Source organism: Balaenoptera physalus (assembly GCF_965194825.1).
Source record: "Balaenoptera physalus genome assembly, chromosome: 3".
NCBI lineage: Eukaryota > Metazoa > Chordata > Mammalia > Artiodactyla > Balaenopteridae > Balaenoptera > Balaenoptera physalus.
The window spans coordinates 89520981-89548537 of NC_138890.1; the positions used below are offsets into that span (position 1 = coordinate 89520981).

At 36.5% G+C, this 27557-nt stretch overlaps 1 protein-coding gene across 5 annotated transcripts in view; it reads left to right on the top strand.

The window, feature by feature from the left end:
* The window catches only part of FBXL17 (F-box and leucine rich repeat protein 17), a 468543-nt gene that overhangs the window by 227972 nt on the left and 213014 nt on the right, over window positions 1-27557 (top strand). The window contains exon 8 of one of the 5 annotated variants that reach the window (XM_082454484.1): window positions 47-27070. The exons of the other annotated variants lie outside the window; for them this stretch is intronic. Within the exon in view, the coding sequence (XP_082310610.1) occupies window positions 47-116 (70 nt within the window). The 3' untranslated portion in view covers window positions 117-27070. Of the gene's footprint in view, window positions 1-46; window positions 27071-27557 lie in introns of those variants that run through there. 5 annotated transcript variants of the gene reach the window in all.

Consider the following 27557-nt stretch of genomic DNA (forward strand, 5'->3'; position numbering starts at 1 on the left):
TACTTACTAGCTATGTGACTTGTTTTTTTTTGGCCGTGCTGCACAGCATGCGGGATTTTAGTTCCCCCACCAGGGATCGAACCTGTGCCCCCTGCAGTGGAAGCACAGTGTCCTAACCACTGGACCGCCAGGGAATTCCCTGAAGTCTTCTTCTTCTTCTTCTTTTTTTTTTTTTTTTTTTGCTAAATGACTAATAATAATTTATTTGCTAAATAAATTACTTAACCTCTGTGTGCCTCAGTATCCTCATGTTTGAAATGGAAATGATGGTATCTATCTCATAGGATTTTTATGAGGATCAAATATATATGTATTTGTGTGTGTATGTATATATATTAGTTGGTATTTTATTTTAGAAGTTATACAAATTATATAAAATTATCTGTATATATTATAGATAGTACCTACCTGGTACATAATAAGCCCTTTATAAGAGTTTGCTATTGCTATTGTTGCTATTTTTTTTCTGAGGGCCCAATATACTTTCAAAATTTGACTTACAATTTAGAGAATAATATTTTATTGCTCTTCAAAGATGTTTTAGTATTTACTAATTTGATTCCACCCTCTTCCAATGCATGGAATTAGAGTATTAGTTACCAAATAAAATGTAAAATGTTTAGGTTGGAATATAAAAATACAGAGTAATGAAGTGTCACTTTTCAATATCTTTAAAAATAAGATGAAGAAAACGTTTAAATTGTAACCACGTTTTCCTATCCATTAGATTTGTGTAGTCTATGTCTTTTGTATAATGAACAGCTGTATTAAAATATGCATAAGATCATCCTGTAAAACTTAGAAATATTTCTTTTCCAATCCTTTGTGTATGTGGGGGGAGTGTAGGTATATGTCAATCATCATTTTATATATTTTATGTATTTCATTGCCAAAAAAATTAAGATTTTCTTAATAGTGTAGCCTATTTATTTAGAAATTCTTTAATGGTGATGGATTAAATCTGAAATCCGTTTATTCTTTTGAGCTTTTGACTAATATAAAGAAATAATAAATATGGTGAAAAGGATAGACTCATTCATTCTGTCAGTCAATCAACTGATCCATCAATATTTGAGTGCCTGCTATACTGCCAGGCACTGTTCTAGGCGCTAAAGATACATCAGTGAAACTTTTGGATCAGACAATAAACTAGTAAGTTTTTTTACTCCATGATATAGGAACTTAATGGTTATAATTATTAATGACATACATATACACATTCAGTTCACAGAGTTCTTCTTTTACCTGTTTCCTGGTGGTTAAAATGACTTTTTTTTCTCTTCCATAAGATACCTTAGTTATTATAGCAGTGGTTAAATCTGAAACACCATCTAAGAGAAGGTGAGATTAAACACAAGGGAATTGTTCATAGAACTTCCATCTTGATATAAGCCACCTTTTTCATCAAATTTGGATAGGTTGTGGTTTGTTACCTGATTTAAACTAGTTTTATTTAGCCTGTGGACTGACCTCTTTGTTCCAAAAGGCTAAGGAGCTGGAAGAGGGAAATTTTCTGCCCTCCTCTTTTCCACAGGGAGTTTGTATTCCTCGTAGTGAAGTGAAGATGCAGCTCTCAAGTAAATTTCCCTTCACCTAGCACCTACTTTCTGGAACGGGATGAAGTGTAGATGAATGTTAATTGTAAAGGCAATGCTAATAGCACCAATGCAGCATATCTTAACGCTACAGCAGCTCAATGGTGAATGCACAATATGAAGCAAGGCTAGTGCCAGGGCCTGATCAAGCAGTGCCTAGAGCCAGTGGGCAGCTCACCACTATTTGTGGGCCACCTTCTGAATTTCGTCAAGTTGTGTACCATGGAAATCCGATCACAGGTTAATTCTTATTAAATCTTGTTCTCCGGAATTATTTGAAAACATAGAGAAATGATCAGGAGTTGTTATTGTTACCATGTAGGGAGGCTAAATAGATCTCAAATGCATAGACCATGCTGACTTGTATTCTCATTACATAGAAACTTCTGCAAAGTGTGTAATTCATGTAAGAAGTTACTATACAGCCAACTCCTCATTAGAATATTAGATGTATTCATTTAATTTTCTGACAGAAATATGAATGCTACAATTTCACTGATTCTAAAGGTCTACATTCCAGAACTTTCTTCATTGAGTCTTGGAGAGATGGGAAATACATTCTTTCTAAAGTTGAGGCTCCTGATTTTCTCAGTGTTAACAATGGGCCCTATTATGATGCTTCCAACTGAGCAAGGCTAGGAAGAACTTCACAGCTGGCTGGGCACCTGACATGCCCAAGGCAGGTACTCTGACCTGCTCATATAGCCCTGGTTCCTCCTGGGGAGAATAGCAGTTTCCATTCCCTGAAGTGCCTAATTTATTCCAGGCTATGAATAGAATGAGCTTGTTGATTTGGGACTAGTGGCATTCCCCTTGCACAACCTCAGGACATGATTATCCACGCCAGGGTCAGGTGGGAGCTGCCCATCTGACCCTGTGCAGTCCTCGCCCTGGGCACTTACCAAGAGTGGTAAGAGGCTATTGGAATAACACATTCTCTAACATTTATTTGTATTTTTAATGAGGTACTGACATCCTCTTTGGCTTTTATCTGAGCCTGACTTTCTAGTAACTTGATTACAAAAAGTGCGCTGATTTAATGAATTGTTAGATGAAAGCTATTAATACATGGATCTTGGAATATTGCCTTTTAGAAACCATGTGTTTTTATAGTTTGTATCGTATGCAGAGCACTGCACTAGGTTCTGTCAACAACAACAAATAAAACAGAAAGCAGTGCTCTGCTCCCAAGGCAAGGGAAAACATGGAGCCATGGAGAAGTTGAGAAACAAGTAGAAGGAAACATATTAATCAGTAAAACCTTATATACTGTGTTCTAACCAAATGCCTAAGTTATATTTAAACACAAAGACCAAATCACAGAAAGTGATTAGGAAAGGTTTCTTGTAGATAGTAAATTGTACTGTAAGTCCTAGAGTGTTTAAATAAGGTCCAAATGAATGGAAGGCTAGTTGTCATGAGTAGTTTTTGCCAGGTAGGGGAAAACTGGTATCTTCCTAGTGGGGCTGCATCTCTCCTAACAGGGTGACTTTTACTCTAGTGGTTGCTCAGTAAATATTTGTTGAATTGAATCAATTTTCAACTTAGAGGAAGAGAGACTGAGGTCTCTGATGCTGTCAGCACAGTCAGCCCAGGCCCTTCAGATCCTCACATCCTTCAGGCACATGGATTTGTGACCAGGAGAGGCCTATATTAAAATTAAGATATTTGAAACTTCGGTATATTTTGTGCTTTAGTTGTGGAAGATAGAAGGGGGTATTGTTTACAGTTGGAAAAAAAATTGAGGGAATAGGCAAGGATGTGAGATAGGCATTTCTGCTGGAGTTTCTAAGAGGGTTAGAATAAGGCGAGGAAGGAAATGGTCAAATTACAAGCTTAGGATTTTAAAAACTTATTTTTCAGAAGTATTAACTCAATTTAGGTACAGTATTAGAGAGTTAAAAAAATTTTTAAAACCTGGAAAATAATGCATGCCACCTCAGTCTTAGTGGGCAAGGTAGCTATATAAAGCAAATAATTGCAGCAATTTGGTGAGTGCCTTTTGTATATATGAATAAAGTACAGTGAATCAGCACAGAAAGGGAAGTATGCAAAGAACAGGGGAGGCTCCTGAGAGGAGGTAACATTTCACTTGAATCTTAATGGATGAGTTAGGAGTTTTTTGGAAGAAGAGAATAGTAAAGGCATTTCAGATCGAGAAAACCACATGTGTAAAGATGGAGAGATTTGAAGGGTCATGGCCTCTCCTAGGAAGTGCAAGAAGTTAGAAGTGCCTAAAACACAGGGTAAGTGTGGAGGCCATAGTAAGAGAGGGGTTTAGAGAGATAAATAGGAGCCAGAGCATAAGGGACCATGGACATCACACTAAGAATTTAGGAAATTGTCATTATAGATGATAGGAAGGCATTGAATGGTTTATACTAAAAACAAAAAAACAGCCACATACAGTGGATTAGAGGGAGATCAGAAGCAGGGCAACCTGATAAAAGACTATTGCAGTGGTCCAGGGAAAACAATTTTGACATCCTGAACATCAGTATTGAAAAGCAGAATGCAAAGGAAAGGATAAACTTGAGTCATTCAGGATGTGTATAGGTCTTAGTGATATAAAGGTTGAGGGAGCTGAGAGACTCTAGAATTTACTTTCGTTTTTGGCTTGGGCATCTGGGTAGGCAGAATGCTGTTACTAAATTGTAGAAAATTGGAGTATAAACAGATTTTAGGTGGAAAAGAATGAACTCAGTTTTGGACATGTTGATTTTGAAGTTATCATGGTCACCCAAGCAGAGATAATCCTTAGGTACCTAGAAAGTTTGGTCTGGATCTGAAGATGGAAATCAGGACTGGAGATAAAGATTTTGGAGCCATCAGGATGTAGATCATAGTGAAAATCGTGTATATATGAATGGGGACTAGAGAAAAGAAGAGTCTCAAGTGTAATACTCAGCGAAGCATAAACAGTGGTTTTGAACTCTGAGAATACACGAACATCTCCTGAGACAGAACTATCCCATTTCATTAAGGCAGCCTACCTGCCAGCTGTTGGGTGATACTATCAAATAATGGAAACGGATCCTGCATAACTGATTTTTCGTTCCTTCTGCTGCCAGCATTCTGACAAAGAAGAATCCTTGAGGGAGTTTTCGACAACTATTTAATGTGGGGTTTCCCAAACTGTGTTCTATGGAGCACCTTCTGCAATTCTGCAGATGTTAATAAGCATTAAATAAACTCCTGTATTCAAACAAACCCCACAAAAATGGAACGTTTCTTTATTGCAGGGCTTCTCAAAACCTTTAATAATGTACATACACTAGAAATTTCCAAGAGGGGTAGGTAGCTAATAGCTCCTTCCCAAGCTTTTCTCTTTTTCACCTACAGACCCCTTTTCTTCCTGGAATACCTATTAATATCTCAAGGTATTGCAAAAAAAAAAAAAAAAACTCTTGATTGGAGAAGTTAATGTCATCTCCATAGAGTCATTGGACTTTTAATCTTTGAGGGTCTTTTATATTTGAAAGAAATACATTTCCTTGTGTTTTTAATTAATACTCAGTTTTTTAAAGTTTCCAATCTTAAAGCCAAGTTTTTATAAACCTTTAAGCTCAATTTACAAATCTCATTTTTAAAGTTAGTAATTTTTAAATCTCATTTTTAAAGTTAGTAAAGTTAGTAATATTTAAACACTCACTTTCATTTGTTCCTTGATTGTCAATTAGCTCGTAATTTTGACAGCCTAAATTCTCCTAAACATTTCACACCATTTTCAAACTTGATTAGTTAAATTCCTGTAGGCATTTCAAACGATAACACCCAATATACTTAATTTATCCAAGCACTTTAACCTTTGGCAAGATAACCTTACAGAAACCTTCCTGAGCACTTAAACACAACTTACAAGCTGGAAACCTAATGTATGTATTAGTCAGTCAGTTTTCAAATGAGGTGTGTAAACTTAGTCAATCAGACTATCTTTAAATAGTTTAAATTCAAATCTCAAGTTTACTATTAGTCAACTTATTTTAAATATTTTAGATAAAAAGCACAAGCCTAAAATGTCAGATTTCCTAATGTGTCAGATTCTCTTAAATGTTTCAAACACCCTAAATATCAAACAGAACATTCCTAACCCTAGCAAAAGTATACAAATCATTGTTTTGATCCACTTCATTATTTTTGTATGTATCCCTTCCCTCTTTGGGGTTGCAGGGTCCCTTACCTGACAAAGTACAGAGAAGCATCATCCCAGCCTTGCCAGCCTTGCCAGCCTTGAAGCTAAGGATTCAGGGTTGTTGGCCACACTGGGAATTGAAAACCTGGGTGTTCATTCTTGTAGGGAATCTATCTCTGCTACTTTTTAGAATGATGAGATTTTTTTGTGCCCATGACTTTTTCTTGAAAAACGTATCATGCATTTTTCATCCCATTATTCTCTATCTTAACCTTTCTTACTATTTTTAGTTGTTCAATTTGGATTGATGATATTCTTTACCCCGCTGTGAATTATTGTTAATCTCTCATCACCTGACCTGGTTCTGCACTCACTTCCTCTTTTGCTTCCCGGTCCTTCTCCTAGACCTCCCTTCTGGGGTCCTTTCACTGATGTCAGGCCGAGGGCCTTCCTGTATTCTGTATTATATGCTTCCATGACTTTAGGACTTCTCTCATTTCTTTCTATTATCTTTCTGGTTTACTACATTCTTTCTAAGGAGATTTTGTTCACTGGCATATTCACTTCAAAATTTCTGTCACTGTATATCTTTTTGTCGTTTTTCAAGCCAGTAATTACTCGGTAAAATATCTAAGCCAATGGTTTTTTAGCTTAAAAACAAACAAAAAATAGTTGTGGAAGGTGATCAACCTGTGTTTTGTTATTTAATTTTAGTGTGACTGTGAACAAGTTCATTTTAATCTCTTTGAGACTTGGCTGCTTCAGTTTTTAAACTTGATGAATATCTTCCCCGTCTGAAGGCAGGGGGCCAGATGAGAGGCTGTCTTGGGGCCTTCTCTATCACTGATCGCTCTAATTACTCCTTTTCATCTTGCTCAGCTGCTCATTATGGACATGGTCTATATATGTGGGCCATATTGTAGAACTCCTCAGAGGAATAACTTTTCAACTTTGAATTAGGTGCAAAAATTTAAAAATTGGGAGATTTTCTTTTCTTTTCTTTTTTTCTAAAAATTGGGAGATGTCTGCATTCCCACTTCTCCCTCAGCAGCTTGAGATGAATATTGACTACCATCTCTGGATGGACCTGTGCTTTCCAGTTTGCCCCAGTCCCCCCCATAGGTATGGCGTTTACTTAGAAATGAGTCTAAAAATGAGGCCAGTTCTAGAAGTTAAGGACTAATGTTTATGTGTATGATAGTATGTGCATTTTAAACGAAAACAATTTTTTAGCTTACTATAAATTTATTTTTCAACATACACACACACTAAATTTTCACATTTTAAAAACTAACTTAGGTTTCATAGTCAATGAATAAAACCCATGCTTCTTCTGTTTTTGTTTTTGTTTCTTCCCTCTAGGAAGAACTTAACTGATTTTACCATGCGTAATTGGAAGGGACACACATTTTTGTTTGAGTAACTTGAACACTTATTGTTCTGTCAGGTTATTGTACCTGGACGTATATTTCCCAGTTATCCCTCAGCTTTTTCTAATATGTCTTGAATTTGCCCAATTGTCAGGTGATTGATGCATTTGTTTAAAAAATTGCTTGGAGATTATGCTCTTGTATACACTCAAAAGAATGCATGGCTGTGCTTTTTGGACTATTTCTGTATAGGATTAGAGGCACCCTGTTAATATTCTGGGTAAGAAAAGAAATCTGCAACATGTTTGTCATTTACCTTGGTTTTCTGGACTTAGGACATGAAATTCTATCCAGCAGCTTGAGAGCAATATTTAAAAATCATGTAGCATCACAAGTCAGTGATAAATGTGTTCACCCTAAGAATTTAAATGTGGTGAGTAGATGCAACAGTGTGATTAGCATTCAGTGGCCTATCTCTAACTCCCTTTTCAGGCATTGAAAAGCCAACCAAGCTTGAAACATTTTGCAATGTGCCAAGCATTTGTGTGCTTCATTCAGTATCAGGGTAAATTTTGCCCATTTGAATGTCTTTCTGATATACACAGTTTGAAAAACAAATGGCCACAGATAAGAATATAAAAGTCACTTAGTATCCTACACCATCACAAACAAAGAATGTGGGGCAACTGAACATACAACAACTTTATTTCTTATTATTGGCTATAAAGTTATTTTCTTGCCTAATTTGTTTCAGTCAGACATTTAGTGATGTGTACCTAGTTGTCTTTCAATAACAATAACACTCAATTAATATAAATGATGATTTATGCTTGATGTCATATTGAATTTATAGTAATTTGGAAGCCAGAGGCGACAACTTTTGGGAATGGAATGAAATGTGTTCACTAAGATACTAACAAATCAAAAGTACTTTAGGAGTAAACAAATTGTCACTATGCACAATAAATCCGTAAATAAGTTCTAGGAATTGGCGTATGTAAAAATCTGTACATGTTATATTCACAAAATGGTGTATAAACTCCTGCAGGGTGTTTTCTGTTTATTACAGATAATGGCAACCAAGATTAGCTTTATGACTTTCATATACAGCCTGCTGTGTAATATAAATAGATATTGCCACAGTTCTATAACTGAAAAAGATATATAAAGGATTGTTGTTCAAATGACTCATAAAATTAATCATTAAAATTTTCTTCTATTTGTAAAAGTTCCAAAAAATAAAAGAAATCAAAGTGTATATTTCTTAATTATTTATGCCTTAATTCTGTTTTACTCTTTCTTTTGAAAAACCAATTTTCTAAAGAATAGCTTTCACAGCTCCATTCCTAGGATGGCTATTTCAGGTATGATGTTCAGGGATTATTATTTCAAGGAGGCAGAAGCACATGTTGTGTACAAATTCTGGGGACAGACTTTCCAGGTCTTCCTTTCCTCCAAGAAAGGAGGATTTCTAAAATAGGCATCCCTCGAATTGGATCATCTTAATGGGAGGAGTGTACTTTTTAAGGCGACATTTCTCAGAGACTCGTCAGTTTTTGATGCTGTCTCGGTGTCTGTCATGAGAGTCCTTCAGTAGTATTCCCGCCTCTGAGAAAGACATCTCAGAAGTACTTTTTTCTTTCCACTTGCCAGTATTTCTCATTTACCTTATTGGATTGATTCACATATATTACCCCCATTCATAATTCATCCTATCTTTGATATATTGAAAGCAAAATTTAAGAAAATAGAATTTCCCAACACATTTTATATTACCTGCAATGGTTATTGACTTTGTTCTATGTTCACTTTAGTCATTTTAAAATTACCATGACTATTAGTAACAAATATTCTTTACTAAACTTCTAACTTTATTAGCAGTAAACTAGCCTATATGTAGGACCTGGATTAGGGCAATGCAGTAATATTTTTCTGTCTATCAGAGTGTATCAGCATTAATTCATATTTGATACTAATGAACACCAGGTTACAACTACTCTAATGAAAGATAGTGTGTGGTTCCCCTCCCTCATCTTTCCTTATAGAGCTCCTCATTCATCTACAACCTTCTAGATTGCAGACATGCTCTCATATCGACCGTTATGTCCCCAGTACCTCATGCGTATATCTGACATATAGCAGGCGAGTCAATAAATACTTGTAAATAAACGAGTGAATGAGTCTATCATTGGAGGTGCCTGGTGGAGATAACCCAGTAGTTTTTAAACTAGATATCCAGAACCAGAAGGGATGGAATATGTGAAAGGGGGATTGTTTCATCCCTTATCCTGTTCTCCCCTCCTAGTGTACACGTATACATTCACTCCAGGAGCAGCATAGCATATGTCTATCCTGCTTATTGCACTTAAAGAGCTCAATGGCTAAAAAGTGTTTACAAATTGCCCACTAAGATTAAAATGATCTACTCGTTAATTTAAAAGATAAAGAGACTGAGATCCAGCCGCATTAGCCACATGCCCTTGAGGTTTTCATGCAGAGGCGCAGAGCCCAGATGGGAGCTGGTGTCTCCTGATGTCTTGCCCACACTTTTTCTACAACACTGACACGTCTGGAGGAGAGAAGTCTAGATAAGATTGAAAGTATGAGGAAAAATAGGGTGAGGTATTGACAAAATCTAGATTGCATTCAACCGGATCACTGTCTGCTGTGTAATTTTAGAGGAGTAACTTTCTATCTGTAAATGGGGGTAGAATAATGAGAATTATTAGAGAGATTAGGACTATGAATGGCAGATTAAGAAAAAGTTTGGAACCAGTGAAGTGTGATATAATTACCTACTCCCACTTTACCCCTATTTTAAAGTTTAAATATCAGAGGAAATCAGAGGAAGAAGTTCAAGGTTTATGAAAATGTAATATTTGTTACATGTAGAATATTTTGACCATCAAGGGAATCAGCATACCATTTCATCTCTAGAAGTTTGATTTGGGTCTTTTTATATCTTCCAGTTCTCTCTTGATCATGCTCATGCTTTCCTTCTCCTTCTTTTTTTTTTTTTACGGCCTTTATTTTGCAACGGGAAGTGGAAGAGCAGGGGGTATGACAGCTCCAGCTCCTGGGGCGGCTCCACAGACTTGGTCACCGCTCTCCTTCTTCTTCTTTTTTTTTTTTTTTTTTTTTTATGTTTTGACTGCACGGGGATCTTAGTTCCCCGACCAGGGATCGAAACCCGCACCTCCTGCATTGGAAGGCAGAGTCTTAACCACTGGACCACCGGGGAAGTCCCTCCTCCTCCTTCGGTTTGAGCAGCAGTGTATTTATAATACCTGCTAAAACATCCTTGTTCACTAATCCTATCATCTATGCCATTTCTTTATCTATTTTTATTGATTGATTTTTCTCCTTGTTGTTGGATATACTTTCCTCCTCCTTTTCATGACTGTTCATTTTGATTGGATGCCAGACATTGTGACTATTAGGTTGTTGGGTGCTGATTTTTTTTATATCCCTTTAAATATGTCTGGACTTTGTTCTGGGATGCAGTTAAGTTACTTGGACACAGTTTGATCATCTAAGGCTTGCTTTTAAGCTTTGTTAGGTGGATCCAGAACAGCTTTTAGTCGAGGGCTAATTTGGCCACACTAGTGGGGCATTGTCCTTCTGAGGCCTTGAGTTGATGCCCTGTGGATTAGCAGGTCTTCGTATCCTGGCTCATGGAAATCAAGGTATTTCCAGGCCTTTGTGAGCTCCAGACATTGTTCCACTTACTCCTGAATGATGATTCTTTCTCTAGCCTCAGTAGTTTTCTTTTATGCAGAACCAGACCAGTATTCAGCCCAAGACTCTACTGGACTCCTGTGCGTATCTGCACAGCTCACTCACTTGCTCTTTCTGTGTAGCTCCCTCCTTTCTGGTACTCTGTGCAGCAGATTCTAGCCACCTTGGTGTTCTAGAACTCTGAACTCTGCCTCGTGAACTAAGCAAGACTGTTGTGCTCTGTTTGGGGTCTCCTTTCCCATGCTGTGATCTGGAAGCTCTCTGAGCAGTGTGTGTTTGATGTGTAGGGCTCACTTGTTTGTTTCCCTGCTGTCAGAGATCACTGTCCTGCATTGTCTGTTGTCAGTGTCTGAATACCAGTTTTTTAATATGTTGTCTAGCTTAGTGATTTTCTGAGGTAGGAGGGAAAATCTGGTTCCTGTTCTCATCATGGCTGTAAGCAGAAGTTCCAGAATCCACTGAAATTTTGTTGTTTCATATTAAAAAATCTTTAACTCTTGATTTAATTAAGATTCTCGGTCATTTAATCAGAGCCTGAAGTCGGAATCTTTTGGTCAGTTCAGGGTATGCCATAGGGCCCTAGCTTTATGACACAGAGCTCTAATGTGAGCGATGTAGTGGGTTCTGTGTGGCCACTGCCTGAACTTCCGTAAGCTTCTCAAGGACTGGGACTAAGTAATCGATCCATTTGGCAAATATTCATTGAAACTTCATTATGCGATAGGATTTTGTTAGTCACTGGGAATATAGAAATGAATAAAGCATGATCCCGTATTCTAGTGGGAAAAGCTGGAATGTACAATCGTATACACTGAAAGATTATAAAAATGGGAAAGATCTTTCTGAGAGATCAGAAGGTCTTAGAACACTGTGTTTGCAGGATGTAGCATATCATTAGATCTTGTACACAATAGTGTTCAATAAATGCTTATGGATGAAGAATATTGCAACTAATTTATAGACATAGTCTGCTTAGAAGTATGTTAACATATTTTTTCTTAGGTATCTAGAAAAGATAGCTTAAATAAATACACAAGAAAAATATGATAGATGTTTTAAGAAAGTTAATTTAGCTTGTACTCTCATGAATATTATTTATTGACAATTTCTAAGACTTTAAATGTAGCATTGATAGCTAAGTTATGTAGATCTGCTTTGTTTCTAATTGTCATATCAGACAGTTGAAGAATACCAATTCAATCAAATCTTCATTTTTAACTACAGCTCCCCCTCCTTTTTTTTTTTGCTCATTCCTGTTCATATTTTTAAAAGCAGCGTCTGCAGATAGTTATTTATATGTATGAATTCACTGGTTCATTCTAGTGCGAAATAGGTCATTCTGGAACAGTGAGAAATGTGATTGCTGAATTTCAAGCAGTTTTTGATGTTCAGCTGGATCTGTAGAAAAAGAAAAGGGGTCAGGCCAACACTTGTTGAAGATTTCTTGTTGCCATTGGCCTGATGAAGGAGACTTGGTGCTGGTAATACGGACTCTTCAGTGTATTGGCAAGAGGGAGAAGGAGACTTAGAACCCAGGTTTAATAACTACTCATATTAGGATATTTTATTTGAACTACTAATTAGAAACAAGGAAGCATATAAAATGCCATCCTAATTAGGTGTGTGGGGCTTCTTTCCTTAAAAAAATTAAGGTACAGCAAATGATAGTGTGATATTTTTCAGGCACAAATCTGCTTTTTTTTTTTTTTTAAAGCATGCCAATATACTACAAGGAAAGAAAGCATACTGCAGTAGGACTGACAAATGATGATTCTCATCAAAAATAACAAATTCTTAAGTATTAAAATAAGGAATACTTTGAAAAAATTCTACATTACTCAGCATTTGAAAATTGAAATCATTTAAAAGCCTTTTTTTCCTCTTTGTGGAAATTAAGACTGTAAATAGGAAACTGCTTTCAAGCAGCAAACTTTATTTACAAACTTGAGAAAGGGCCCATTAATTAAAATCTAATCCCACAGTCAAGTGGCAAGTTTGTTTATGATACATGTATTAATTCGTTTCTTTGTCTTTTTTGAATGGCATAGCTATAATGCACTGTAATTATATCTATTAATATCCAGGTAAGAAATATGAGAAATTCTATATTTGGAAGTACATATTTTAGTCAGTTTCAAGTGTTATTATAAATAAATAGCTTGCATTACTGAAGAATTTGTTTCAAATTAAACTTGAAGAGAGGATCTTAAAAGAGATTAATTCAGAATTATGCTTCAGGTTCTGCTCGGGTGTTCTTGAATCCAGTGGGTTTTCTCATACACAGTTGAAAGCAGATGAGTGAGGACGAAGGCTGACAGAGCACTGAGAGCTTTGCCTGGCTGGTCCAGGAGCCAGAGCGAGCTAGGGTGCACCCGTCCCATCCAGGACTCGGGTGAGGAACAATAACCACACCTTAGTGCCGATAAACTGTGGTGTTAATCACTTTATTGACCCTTAAGCTAGACGAGAATAAAGGCATTTGACTCTGTTATATGACAGACTTCTAATGACAGACATTATAAAGAAAAGAAATTCTTTCTCTGATTTTAACAGAGTGAATATATTCTACCTCCCACCTCTGCCCATTCCCCCCTCACCTTCTTTGGACTTGTTGTATTTGATATGTGAAAAGTGATTCAAATAAAATGTAGTATTACTATCAAAAAAGATCACAAAACATCTTAATCATGTATTGCTCTTGTATTGCTATACATTGTTTATATTAAGCACATGCAATAAAATAATGAAAGCTCATAGGACTGCGTGTTTGGGAATCCTGGGAGGGGAGCAGTGGCCAGTATTCCATTCTCTCCATCACTCCTTGTCTTTCCTTTTGCAAAGCCCAGGTATTTCCCTGCCTACTCTACCTTTTTAATTTCCCAGTAGGTCTTTGTCCAAGGGTGTGAATGTTTTGGCCTACTGGGGAACATGATCTAATGGGATGCTTTCCCCCTGTTTGTCTTGTTTTAGGTAAGAACACAAACCCAGGATATCTAAGGGGTGTTCTACTTAGTGCTAAAAAAAATGGAGAGGGTTAACAAAAAATTTTTTTACAATAGAAAAGCCAAAGGAAAATTTAAAAATGTTTAGTAATAGTTACTCATAACTTTACCCAAATATATAGACCTAGCCTAACCTGATTATCCTTAAACACAACAACTTCATTCATTCATGAATCCATCTACCCATCCTTCAAACTTAACTTGGTGCATTCATTCATGAATTCATTCTTCAAAATTACTAGGTGCTCAGCCCTAAGGTTACGAAGGTGATTCCTGTATCCGAAGAGCTCATAATATTTCATAGTTTTCTAAGCACTTTCATTGAGGTTCACCTGATTATTTATTTATTCAACGAATACTTGCTGATCTCTATTCTTGGCACTGGAGTTACAGCAGTGAACAAAATAGACCCTGCCTTCGGGGAGTTACACTTCAGTAGGAGGGATGGATAATGAACAAGTGAAAATATTCTTCCGATAGTGGTAAGAAAAGTATAACAGCTTAAGTGGATGTAGAGAGTAGGATATGTGCCTGGGGATTATTGTTTGCAGTTTTCTACAGGTTAGTGAGGGTCTGCCTCATGGGAGGGCTGGCACTGGAGCAGAGACTTGAGTGAAGTCAAGGAGTGAGCTGTGTGAATCACTGAGGAAATAACAAGTACAAAGTCCTTGAAGCAGAACCACATTGGTGGGTTTGAGAAACAGAAAAGAGGGCAGTATAGCCAGAGCAAAAGTCAGTGAAGGAAGGAGGGATAGGAAAATAAGGTCAGAGTGCATGACAGCAGGCATATTATGTGGGGCCTTGTAGGTCATGTGAAGGGGTCTGGATTTTTACATATGGTGAAAAGCTATTGGAAGGTTTTGAGTGAGAGAATGACATGATCCCATTTATGGCTAAAAATGATCATGCTGCCTGATGAGTGGTGAATAGACAGTACCAGGGGAAGGATGGAAGCAGAGAAATTAGTTAGGCAGTATTATAACAGCTTAAGTAAGATATGATTGTGGTGTGGACCTGCATGATGGAAGTGGAGATTAGTATATAGTTTAAGGCTAGAGCCAAAAGCATTTGCTGCTGGATTATATGCAGGAACTAAAAAGAAGAGCAGGGAATGTCCTCCCTTGATGATCTGTCTTGGTCCACATATAACCCCATGTTGCTGCACTAAACGGCAGCTAAGGAATGGAGTTCCAAGGTGTTGAGTACTTTCGGACAGCTTGTTCTGTTTCAGAACCTGGACCAGGTCTGAAAAAAACTGTTAAATTCTTTTTCTAGTCCATTGTCTTTTCCATTTCTTTCTATTCAGAAAACTAAGACCATCCTATATGCAGGCAAGGAGGCAGTAATCTGGATATCAGCATTATGAATATAATGAACACATATTATTATTTTATCACCGTAAGGACTACAAAAATTTTCATTGCATTTTTTTGGAAGAACATTCTCAAGATTCTAGGTCATTTTCTTTAAGATTGATTCCTCCTTTCCGTTCCAAGTGACCTTTCTTAAGTAGTACCGCAATGAATGACTGACAGCCATGTGTAATTTTAGAGGGAGAAAGAAATACTTAGAAAGGGCTCTTATAAATCAGGAACAGGATAGAAAATGGAGGCAATAAGTAGATAGTAAAAAGGAACATTGGGAATTAAAATAACTCCTTTATGGACAGGATTGTCTTTGGTGCGTATTATTATCTCTCAGGAGTGATGGTCCCAACAGCCCTTCTCCTCTCTGCTATGGACCCACAGGGTGTTTTCCGTGGAGTGTCAGGCTAGGGAACAGAGGCAGCCGTCCTGCTGCTTATGCTGTACTCTGTGAGCCTGGAAGCCCAGAGGGGTTAAGGCTGACCCTAGTGCAAGCTGCAAATAAAGGAAGGCACTCAGATGGTCCTTGTTTTCATTACCAAGGAATTAGCTAACACTTAGGCTGTGCTTATGTTGTATTATGTACACAGCACTGATCAAAGTGCTTTACATATGTTAACTCATTTAACCCTCGCCTCACACAAGCTTGCAAGGAAGTTATGATTATTTTCCTATTTTAAGATGAGGAACCTGACCCCAGAGAGGTCAAGTGACTTACCTTGGGTTCATAGAACTATAGCTAATAAATTGCAGAGCCAGGATTAGAACTCGGGAAGTCTGGCTCCGCTGTTCCGCTCTTAACTCTGCACCATACATCTCATGAGAGTAAGCACGTGTGTTGAATCAAATGAAACAGGACAATGCTATTTACATTTCATAGTATAAATTTTCAAGTTTTAGAAAAACAAAAAATAAAGGCTTAGAAAAAAATTTTTGCCTGGGATAGAATTAATTCAATTTCAATAAAAACAGAATCAAACTAAGAGTGGTTTTTGGCAGACATCCGTTAGAAGGATACATGATGTCAGAGAGAGATGATCAAGAAAGAAGACGTGGGACGGGCTTACATGAGTCAACCCTAAGGAAACGCGTGCCCATCCTGACCTGTCAAAGTCCTTATGACTCCTGAGAGGTGTATTTACTTTATTTATGTATGTGTCACCTGTCCCTTTAAAAATACCTTTTGCGTTATCTCTCTCTGCATATTCCATTCAAATGAAGCATTTCATAAAAACAGTTTGAATTCCGTAATTCACCTTTTAATTTCTCATGTCTTTAAGACTTGTGGAGTGAAAAGAATGAAGTTTTAAAGGAGCCTAGTGAAATGACATTTTGAAGCTGCAGAAGAAACTGAATTATAAAACAATGCCTAATCGTAGTTTTAAAACTTTCTTTATCTCACTTAATTAACAAAAGATACCAAATAATATACTTTTCAGAGTTGTGTTTAAAATTCAGAGGTTGTTAGGAAAGAAATTCTATACAATTTATTTTTGTAATATTTTCTATTTTTAAATTTCTCTATTTCTTTCCATTTTTTCACCTCCTTTAAAAATAGCAGCTTTGTTGAGATATATGTCACATACCATGAAATTCACCATCTTCAGGTGGTATTTACTGTATTAATAGAATTGTACAACCATCACCCCAGTCTAATTATCACATTTTTTCCTTAGCCCAGAAAGTAACCAATAGCAGTCACTTCCAATTACCCCCTTCCCCAGCCCCTGGCCACCACCAGTCTACTTTCTGTCTACAGATTTGCCTATGCTGGACACTTCATATCAATGGAGTAGTATATATGTGCCTTTTTGTGTCTTTCACTTAAAACAATGTTTTCAGTTTTCTTACATGTTGTAGCATTTATTTGTACTTCATTCCTTATTATTGCCAAATAATATTCCATTGAATAGATATATACCACATTTTATCTATCCATTTATTAGTTGATGGATATTTGAGTTGTTTCTACTTCTTGGCTAACATGAATAATGCTGTTATGAATATTTGTGTACAAGTTGTTATGTGGGCATATGTTTTCACTTCCCTTGGAGGTTATATATGTATCCCCTTTCTTTCTCTCCATCTATCTATTTACCTGTTTGTCTGTCTGGAAGTGGAATGGCTGGGTCATATGGTGACTTTAGGTATAATATTTTGAGGAACTCTAGACTCTTTTCCAAAGTGGCTGTACCATTTGATAGTCCCACCAGCAGTGTATGAGGCCTCCAGTTTCTCCACATTTTTGTCAACACCTGTTATTGTCTGTCTTTTAAGTTGTATTTTATTTTCATATTTACGAGAAGTAGAATCCTGTCCTGCTTTGTTATTCTGCAGTCTCAGTTTTCCCCTGGTGCGTACTGTGGTGGCGTTGGTAGAAGTGGTGTAGTAGAAAGAGCCCTCAACTTAGAAGAATTGGCTTTCAGGCCCAGCTTCTTACTTACTGCTTGAGTGACCTTGAGTAAATCAGTCACTCCACCTCTGTGAGCCTCAGTTTTCCACCATTTCAAATAGGATTAATCCCTCACTTTCTGGCAGTCGTCCAATAAAATAATATGTAAAATTAATTTGCAAATTGTAAAGCATCAGACTTCTTCCTGTCCCTTCTCTGTCACCGTCACTTTTATTCTCTTTTTGATGCATATTCTTAAGTAAATAAATAGGGAGAGATACTAAGTTTTTTTGCTTTAATGACCTTTTTTCTAATAGAATATAAACTCTACAAAAGCTTTATGTTTCTTTCTTGTCTTTATAATTGTTAGTTAACTTTAGAATAGTTATATCAGCAAAAATGTTGAAAGCAGAGCTCTCCTGTCCTATTCCTTTTGGGAAGAACCTTATAAGTTGTCTAGGATAAGAAATGAAGCAGATAATCTACATATACAGATTGTTAAGAGTTAAATTTAACTCTCTTTCTTTTCTAGCATTTAAAATTTTTTCCCACATTTTTCCTATCTGTGTTTGTAACTTGGGTATGTACCCAGAGAAAGCTGTGTTTTATCCTTTACCTTCTTTATAGTTACAAGCAACTTTGAGAAACATATGCCAAGTTCTAATGGCTTAATAACTACACTACGTCAAAGCCTTCACCAGTTTACAACAGCCAGACTTTTCTACTACAGCTTTACCTGAATCATCTCCTGAAGCCAAATTACATCTTTTCTAAGTGCTAACAACTTTTCTTCCACAGTGCTGTGTGCTTTCTCTGCCTGTTCTTCAAGGTTCACACCAGTTCTTTCTGCCTTTTCCAAGAAGCCTTCACCCATCTGAATCCATTTTATTTATTGTTAGTTCTTTGTTAATTCATACTTAAGCAATTCATACTTTAAAAAAAAAGCATGTCCAAACTGTATGAAGAAAAAGGTAAAATTCTTTGTATTCCCCAGAGTTCTCTGTATGTATCTTTCTAGTCATTTTTAATATATTTTTCATAGAAATAGGACCATCCTATACATGTTGTTTTGTGACACTTGCTTTGTCCCAAAACTCTGAAAAATGTTTTACATTCAGTGAATGCATCCTTTACTCTTCGTATCTGTTTTTAACATTTTCATATGTGTTAGTCTTACTCACCCACCTAAAGTAAGAAGCTTCTCGGAGGACAGAGGCTATATCTTAAGCTTTTGTCCTTCGTCATCAGGGATGCACAGAGGTATGTCCTGTAGGAGACACTCAATAAGTATGGTTGGTTGAACTGTACATTTTGAGCCTATATCTTAGTGTGATCCTCTATAAATTCAGGAGAAGTCTTAGAGGATTGATTAATTTCTTTATTTTTATTGTAGGTAACCTTTCTAATGAAAATAATATTTAGAAATGTAATTATGTGTAAAATTAATATTTGGCTGAGGGAGAGAATAAAATTGATGAAGGAAATTTGAGAAGGTCCAGCATAAGACATAGTGTCTGGCACAGTTTGCTCCATGGAAGCAGGAAGAGGATGGCAACTTGAGGGGAATAAAAAGGGAAAATCAATAAAAAGCATAAGAGCAAATTGGTTGTGAACTGGAGAAAAAAGGTGAATTAAAGGAAACTTTTGGGGGCTTCCCTGGTGGTGCAGTGGTTAAGAATCCGCCTGCCAATGCAGGGGACACGGGTTCGAGCCCTGGTCTGGGAGGATCCCACATGTCGCGGAGCAACTGGGCCCATGAGCCACAATTGCTGAGCCTGTGCATCTGGAGCCTGTGCTCCACAACAAGAGAGGCCGCGATAGTGAGAGGCCCGCGCACCGCGATGAAGAGTGGCCCCCGCTTGCCGCAACTAGAGAAAGCCCTCGCACAGAAACGAAGACCCAACACAGCCATAAATAAATAAATAAATAAATAAAATTTTTAAAAAAAAAGGAAACTTTTTGAGAAGTAAACTAAATAAGAGTCAATACAAAAACTGCAGAAGAGACCTATTATCCTTTTAGAAGAGACCTATTATCCTTTTAACTATAAAATAAGAGACCTACTAGCTTCCAAAATATCTCTTCCATCAAAGTGAAAGAGATATAAGCATTGTGGTAAATGAAAGAGAAAATATCTTATTTTCCTTGAAACACTTGAAAAACAAAAAGTTTTACTACAAGAGTGTGAGATTTCTTGGTAAGATACATGACATGACATAAAAGCTCAAAATTAATCTTCTCACACATTTTCTTTACTTTTAGTGCTCACAAACCTCTGCTGACCAATGCTATATTTTATTTTTTCTTAAATTAGTGTTTTATACTGCAAGTTTATGTTGAAAATATTAGATGATAGGATCCAAACTGACCAAATGATCATTTAAACAGCAATGACAAAAACAACAAATGTACTGTTTTTGAAGCAGAGGCAATGCCCTGCCTTGTGCATTTTTCTAAGGAACGCTGTTTGAATTTGAAAGTTCTTCATGCCCCTTGAAAGCAAAATGGCTGCAGCTTAAAAATCGTAAGTTGCAGGAAGTTTTCTGAAGTTTTAGAAATTGAATTACTGAATACAGGTTACCTTCTGCATAATTGTATAAAGCTGATGAAATGGGTCTTTTTTGCTCTGATTGCTTTCTAAATTCTATCCAAGTGAATTCACAGCTGATGATTTTAAGCAGAATAAGGACAGCTTAACTGCAGAGTAAGGACAGATTAACTGGCTCACATAAAATAAAACCTTTAAAGACAGAAAAAATAAGTAGTTCCACACTTTCACAAGGTGTTATGCATATTTGCAAAGTACCCAGTAATTCTGATGGCAAATATCCTTTCTTCCCCCCGATTGGCTTCTTTGTGGTATTTATCACATATTTACCTTTTCCTACTAGCCAACATTCTTTTATTTAGTCTCTCGACTCTGACTTTACAGTGTTTAGAATAGTAAATGTTATTAGCAGAAAAAAAAATCATGAGAAAACTGCTTTGTCATAAGATTTCCAATCTTATAAATGATGTGATTTAAATATTTCTTCTGCCAGGAATTCTTTAGACAGTCAAGCATTACTGACACATGGGGAAAATTACAACACACTGTGCTGTGTTTGCAGAAGTGTCTTCCTATGAAGGCTTTTTGTCTTGTGTTTTTTGTTGTTGGTACCATAAGTACAGTGGTGAACATAAACAAGAGCAAAGTCATAATGAGGGCCAGCAGTAAGACAGTAGCTTTGGACTGGAGTGTTTCTGATCAACAGGGTGGACTAAGCTGAAAGATGGTGTTGGAAGAGATATCCCATCACCACCCACACTCCAAATTCAAAGCGACAATGTAGGCATTATTTCCATTTTACAAATAAGGAACCTGTGACTAAGAGAGATTAAATAGTTTGTCCAAGATCCCAGTTAGTGGTGAAATCAGGATTAGAACTCAGCTCTGTCTGATTCAACATTCCATCTCTTTAATCACCACACTCTTGATTTTTGTTTCCTCCGTTCTAAAAATTTGCTGGAAATAAAGCTACCAAATGGAAATTAAAACTTGTAATAAATTATTTTCCTAATTTGAGACTGATTTGGCACTAAAAATTTTAGTATTTAAAAATAGTATCGATACAATGACACTTAGGAGTCTGTTTGAGGTGGGGGGATCAGCTTCTCTGATGCCCCCTCTATCTCTCCGTATTTCATTTTCATGAATCTCACTCTTTGGAGACAGAAACCCTGTAGTTTGTAATGGCCACCCATTCTGGGGATTGAGGGAAGAAAGCTGTATTTAATCCTCATTCCTTGAGGACAAGCTGCCGAGACTGGTTCAACTCATCTCACTTGAGCCCCAGCCGCTCGCATTCCACATTGAATGAGTGCCCCAGCCCTGGAGTGCGCGTGCCCTGGGAACTGGTGAACCCATTCACACGGGTCTCTGTCACCATTTTCTCAAGTGTTTTTCGCCTCTGTGATGTCTATTTTGAAATTTTTGTAAAGTATATCCTTACCATTTCTCCCAACTGAAGTGGCATCCTTTGTACATTCAATTCTATATTTTTAGTGGTTTTGAAAATTTTTTGTTAATTAAAATAAAAGCAATAGATGATGATTAAAAGTTGGTACTTGTCCAGTTTCCCTGCCCATGTGCCATTTTAAAGCGTAGGAGAAGATTGCTTGGAAAATTACTATCACGAAGTATATTTTAAAATGGCTAATTATAACATTTTCTTCTTTTTGTGTCAGTTAATGTTAAAATACAGCAGAGAGGTAACTCAATTTAGTTCAAAAGCCATTTTTTAAATGAGAATTAGCTGGGAACAGTGTTACATTAATAGACACTGCCAGCGGCTGGATTCTGCATACAAAACACTTGTTCATGTTTTCCTTGAAGTGCTTTGATTGGGCCCAGCACTAAGTTTATACTGAATGGGCTCAGTCTGGTCCTTGGCAAGCATCAGGGAGTAATGAATAGTGGAACATCGAAAGCCTTAAATGTCCTGGCGCAAGCCCTGTGTCGGTATGATGAGCTAACCATGGCATTGTTCAATGAGAAGGCCCTGTGTCCTTTTGGAAATAAAATCTTGGCCTGTGGACAGAGGTCTATGTACACACATTGAATTTCTCTGTCTTCCTGCTATGCTATTCCATTCATAATTAAACTTTGAAAGCAAAGTTCTGAAGAGGTTCTTGAATGCCTCTCCTAGCATGCCCAGAAACAAGTGGCTGATGTAAAAATGACATAGCCTTACCCCTTTATTTGGTAACTCTCCGAAATTCACATCAAAGACTTGGAGAACAAATTCTTTAAGCTGGAGAGCAGTGTAGACATTCAGTGTTTTCTCTCCCCCCAAAATGTCTTCCTTCTGAAATCTGTGGTAATTTACCACAGATTTTTGCTATGGAATTCTGTTGTTCTGATCTTTTATGTTTACAGCTCCATCTGTATTTGTAGTGAAATGTCTAAATTTGTCTTAGTACATCTAAATTCCAAGAATGAATTGATCTTCTTATGAGTATTTTCGCCTTGAAAGCAAAGAAAGGAAGAAAAATTAAGCTCTAGTGATTGATTAAAACTATGACATTATCACTTGCCTTTCATTTCTAATATTTATTCTTAATAACAGAATAAAAATTTGGTAATCAGAGACTGCCAGAAGGTACCTGAAGAAGTCAGGAATAAAAACTTACTTTAGCTGTGTTAAAACTACTGTTAATATTATAAATTATCAAGAAGAGCCTCCTAAGTGTCCTTTTAAAGCATATTTTAATTTTGTATAATACAACCAGGCTCCTAGGTGGATGGACCTAGAGTCTGTCATACAGAGTGAAGTAAGTCAGAAAGAGAAAAACAGATACAGTATGCTAACACATATATATGGAATCTAAAAAAAAAAAAAAATGTTCTGAAGAACCTAGGGGCAGGACAGGAATAAAGACGCAGACGTAGAGAATGGACTTGAGGATGGGGGAGGGGGAAGGGTAAGCTGGGACGAAGTGAGAGAGTGGCATGGACATATATACACTACCAAATGTAAAATCGATAGCTAGTGGGAAGCAGCCGCATAGCACAGGGAGATCAGCTTAGTGCTCTGTGACCACCTAGAGGGGTGGGATAGGGAGGGTGGGAGGGAGATACAAGAGGGAGGAGATATGGGGATATATGTATATGTATAGTTGATTCACTTTGTTATAAAGCAGAAACTAACACACCATTTTAAAGCAATTATACTCCAATAAAGATGTTAAAAAAAAAAACCAGACTCCTAATAAAGTATAAACAGGTTAATAAAACCATGAAAAGAATTTGAAAAAGAATAGATACACGTTTATGTATAACTGAATCACTTTGCTGTACACCTGAAACTAACACAACATTGTTAATCAACTGTACTCCAATATAAAATAAAAAGTTTAAAAAATTTTTAAAATAAAATAAAATAGAAGAATGACACCAAAAAAACCCCCATGAAAAACCTGCATTATGTAAATATTTAAAATCTGAGAATCTATTAGAAATATATTTTGACATACAAATTTAATAACATAACTTCTGGGATTATCTGAAAGCAATTCAAAGTGGGGAGGGGAATGGGGAGAAGTGTCAACACATAAATGACAAAAGATTGGCCATGAGTTGATCATCATTGACCTGTGGGGTGCATACATGAATGTTTCCTCCATTTTTTTTTACTTATTTGAGATTTTTCATAATAAAAAGTTAAAAAATAATTTCTGGTTGCTCAAAATGATGGCTTCATTGAATGAACTGTTTTCTTGCTAAAGAAAATCTAGAAATCGAAGATACCTTAAAAAACTTTACAAGGATTTATGATATGCAAACAATATTCTGATATGTAAATAATTAATTTTTCCTTTAGTGATTGCATTTAGGATGCTAGTGGTGGATATGGCTATAAAAATCATGCTATGAATAGTGTATTAGCTAAAATGCTAGCGTCCTTGAGATAATTAGGATTGTTAAATTAGTCTCTAATATAGATTATCCACAGATGAACACTCTTCTAAAACATTAATATATTGCAATACAAGCAGTAAGCCCATACCAGTCATAACCTACTCTCCATAAGGTAACTGAGAAAATGGTTGCATTTTTATGGTTATGACTTATCATACCATTGTAGACATGGAAAAATTTTGGATTACAGATTATCAGTTAAGAGAATGAAGGATGTACTGTGTACCAGAAGTAACTGATAAGTATGCCAATGTCTATTCATATCACATAACAAACTATTTTATGCTTCATTTTTGTTTGGCTTAGTTTGACCACTTATCAACTACATTAGAGTTTAGTTTTTAAAACTGGACTCTAAGGTAGAGTCTACTAGGAGTTTACTGAGTGTCTAGTAGATCCAGTGGTCAGTAAGATAGGCAGATTTCCTGTTCTCCTGAAACTTTTGTTTTAGGGGTTGTGGGAAGATAAATAAGTAAGAAGCCTATCAGATAGTATAAAGTGGTATTCAGAGAATTAGAGTGACTTAATGTGATGGAGAGAGATGTTGGGTGGTCAAGAAGGGCATCTCTGAAGATATAATCTTTAACCTGGGATCAGAATGTCACAAAGAGCCCTTCATGCAAAGATGAGTTTCTTAGTTCTGTGTGTTAAAAACTAAAATCTTAAAGCTGTGACTCACTTTCCTAGGGGTAGGGTTTTTTCTAAATAATATATGTACTTTGATTTGGCTTGACCAATAGTGGACTGGCTGAGTATTCCATAGAGGAGCGTTTAATCCATGCCACTCTCTCATCACTGACACACTGTAGGTTGGCTTTCTTTCTCCTGTACATTCTACAGGGCTCTTTAACGTCCACCAGGAAACCTGAGCAGGACACTTGGGTTTGGCATGCTTCTGCTGGCCTTTCAGCCCTTGTTGTAGGGCCTGCCCTGTCTAACCCAGAACTTCACACTGCCTCCTGGTTGTTCAGACAGCTCCTTACTTCCTGATCTTTTTCCTTCCATGCTGACTGGACATCCAGGCACAGTGTTGGTGCTGCGTGAACCCCCCACCCCCACCCCACTCCCCAAATAAGGGAAACCTATCTTGTTGTCTGTCTGCTTGATGCCATACTCGTTCTTCCAAGAGGTTAATCCTGGATAATCTGATTTCCGAATCTGGGCCAATATGTTGACTATGTTCTCCTTCTCTTTCTCCTACTCCGCTCTACCTTGCTGTCTATCACATTCTTTGCCTTCAGGGTAGCATAAGCACAGTTTCCGGTGGTCTTTTGGGACAGAAGTTTGTCCGTAAACTTGGTGTTCATTTTGAGCTGCCACCAAAGACATTCTGGAGAAAATGGGCCTTGTAACAGTAAGGTGGTCCTGTGTGAGTAACTGTCTAAATTAAAAGCTGTTCCTGCTCATGTCTGAAAAGCACCATATTTTCCATTTGCACAGGAGCTGTGTTACTGATAATGAATTAATGGTTTCTTACTGAGCTGAAAAATCATTTTGCTAGTGCTTCCTATGTGGGCTCTCCATGCCTAAATAAATTGTTGTACATATGCAAAGGATAACTAACATTTTTAAACAAAATCATAGAATATTTTGTGTTGCAGTAATCGATGTTTCCTGGAGTCTTTAACTTTATGAAATTGCTAACAAGCATAACCGTTTTAAAACACTGAGTCTATATCTAGGAAGATAACTAGATTGGTATGGTAATCATACTGCTTAAACAGACCCAGAGCATTTTCAGCTCTTCAGAATTTTAAACTTTTAAACAACAATTTCATCTGTATTTTTAAAAGTTATGTTTTGTCATAGATAGCATGTCCATGTTCAGCATTGATTTTACCTGTCTAGGAAATTGATTTATCAGTGTTTCTTATTTCTAAGAAGACAGTTCTCTTCATAAAATTCCTAGTTCTTTTCAAACAATTGAATTTGTGCCATTTTGTTCTGGCATCTGACTTAAAAGGTGAAAACTCTATGAATGATGCCATTTATCATCACATCAGCCCTTACTGTGAATAAAATGTAACTACATTTGCCATTTATTACCTCTGGCCTAATATTAACAGTGATAAATTGTACATAAAGGTTCCTAACATAACAAATGTTAAGATTTGTTGAACAGAAAAATGACCTCAGTTGTCAGGAAATTATCAAATCAGTTCGATGTTAGATTTCATCTTGTTAATTTGAATAGCTTCTCGATTTATTCTATTTAGTATACAGGGTGAAAGCTGGAGGAGACTTCTGTTCTCCAATTTCTTTGTTAATAGCTTACTAAAATAATTTATTTAAATTTTATGTCGCTTGAGTTTTCCCACATAATGGGCATAAATACCATCCCCTCTCCTTCTTCCTAACAGTATGGTAAAGGTTAAATAAATACCACATATCAAGTGAGAAAGCGTCTGAGGTTCCCACTGATTTCTGTTCCCAGTTCTTCCTTCATTTTCATGTTGTAGGTAAACAGCTTTGCCATCCGATGGTATTTATAAAAGTTGCTCAGAGATCTTAACAAGTCAGATTCTGAGCACATGTAAAATACTTAATAGAAAGAAAAATACATGTCCTCCTGCCCCCAAATGTAAACATATGACATGTTATAATTTTTAAATGAATGTCATAAATGACAGATTTGCTTTCTAAGAGGGACTCCTTATATGTAAAATAGAAAAGCTAAATATATCACTTATCGTATTTGCCCAGAGAAGCAAGTTTTTTTCCCTTGGTGTGATGATTGGTAGCATTGGTTCCCTACCAATTTTGAAGTGTTCTGATAAAATGCATAAGAAATAGGCATGCCAAGATAAATATTAAGTTGATTTTTCATAGAAGGTCACTCACCAGTTTATTTTTTGGTACCCTAAGTTTCTATCAATTTTGATATGAGCCTTTCAAAATTTAGGCTTTTAAAATCATTTTTATTTTTGTTTCAGCTTCCATAAGGTTTCTAGTCAGAGTAAATCATGTAATAATTAGTCCCCAGAAATGGTTTAGACAGTAACATTTTTAGAACAGAATATGAGAGCCCTTCCAGATTTTGAAAGTAATATATTTTCAATTACAAAAAGACCTTTCTCCCATAAAACAGTAGGAGCACATTGGCAGCTTTTGTTTGTGTTAGTTAACCACAGACACATTTTTATGCCTGAATGAGAAATTTCTAAATGTTTATTGTCCATGTGAATGAACAGAATGGAATTTAGAAATAGTTTTGGTATTCTTTAAAGATATAGGAGAGAAATAGAATGAGTGAGTAAGGCAAGGTTTCCTGGATTTTTTTCTCCAAATAGCACATACTGTTTACACAGTGTTATATACTTGTCCTACTGGCATTTGTATTAAGGAAACTTGATCATATAATAGTAGCCTCTCCCTTATAGAACTGCCGAGTTTACCAGGGTTTGGACAAGTTTCTGGATATAAGATACACAGAGATATATAATTAATTTTATCCATTTTATCAGAAAGATGATTTTGTAACTTGTGCGGAAGAGCTTTTCCCTC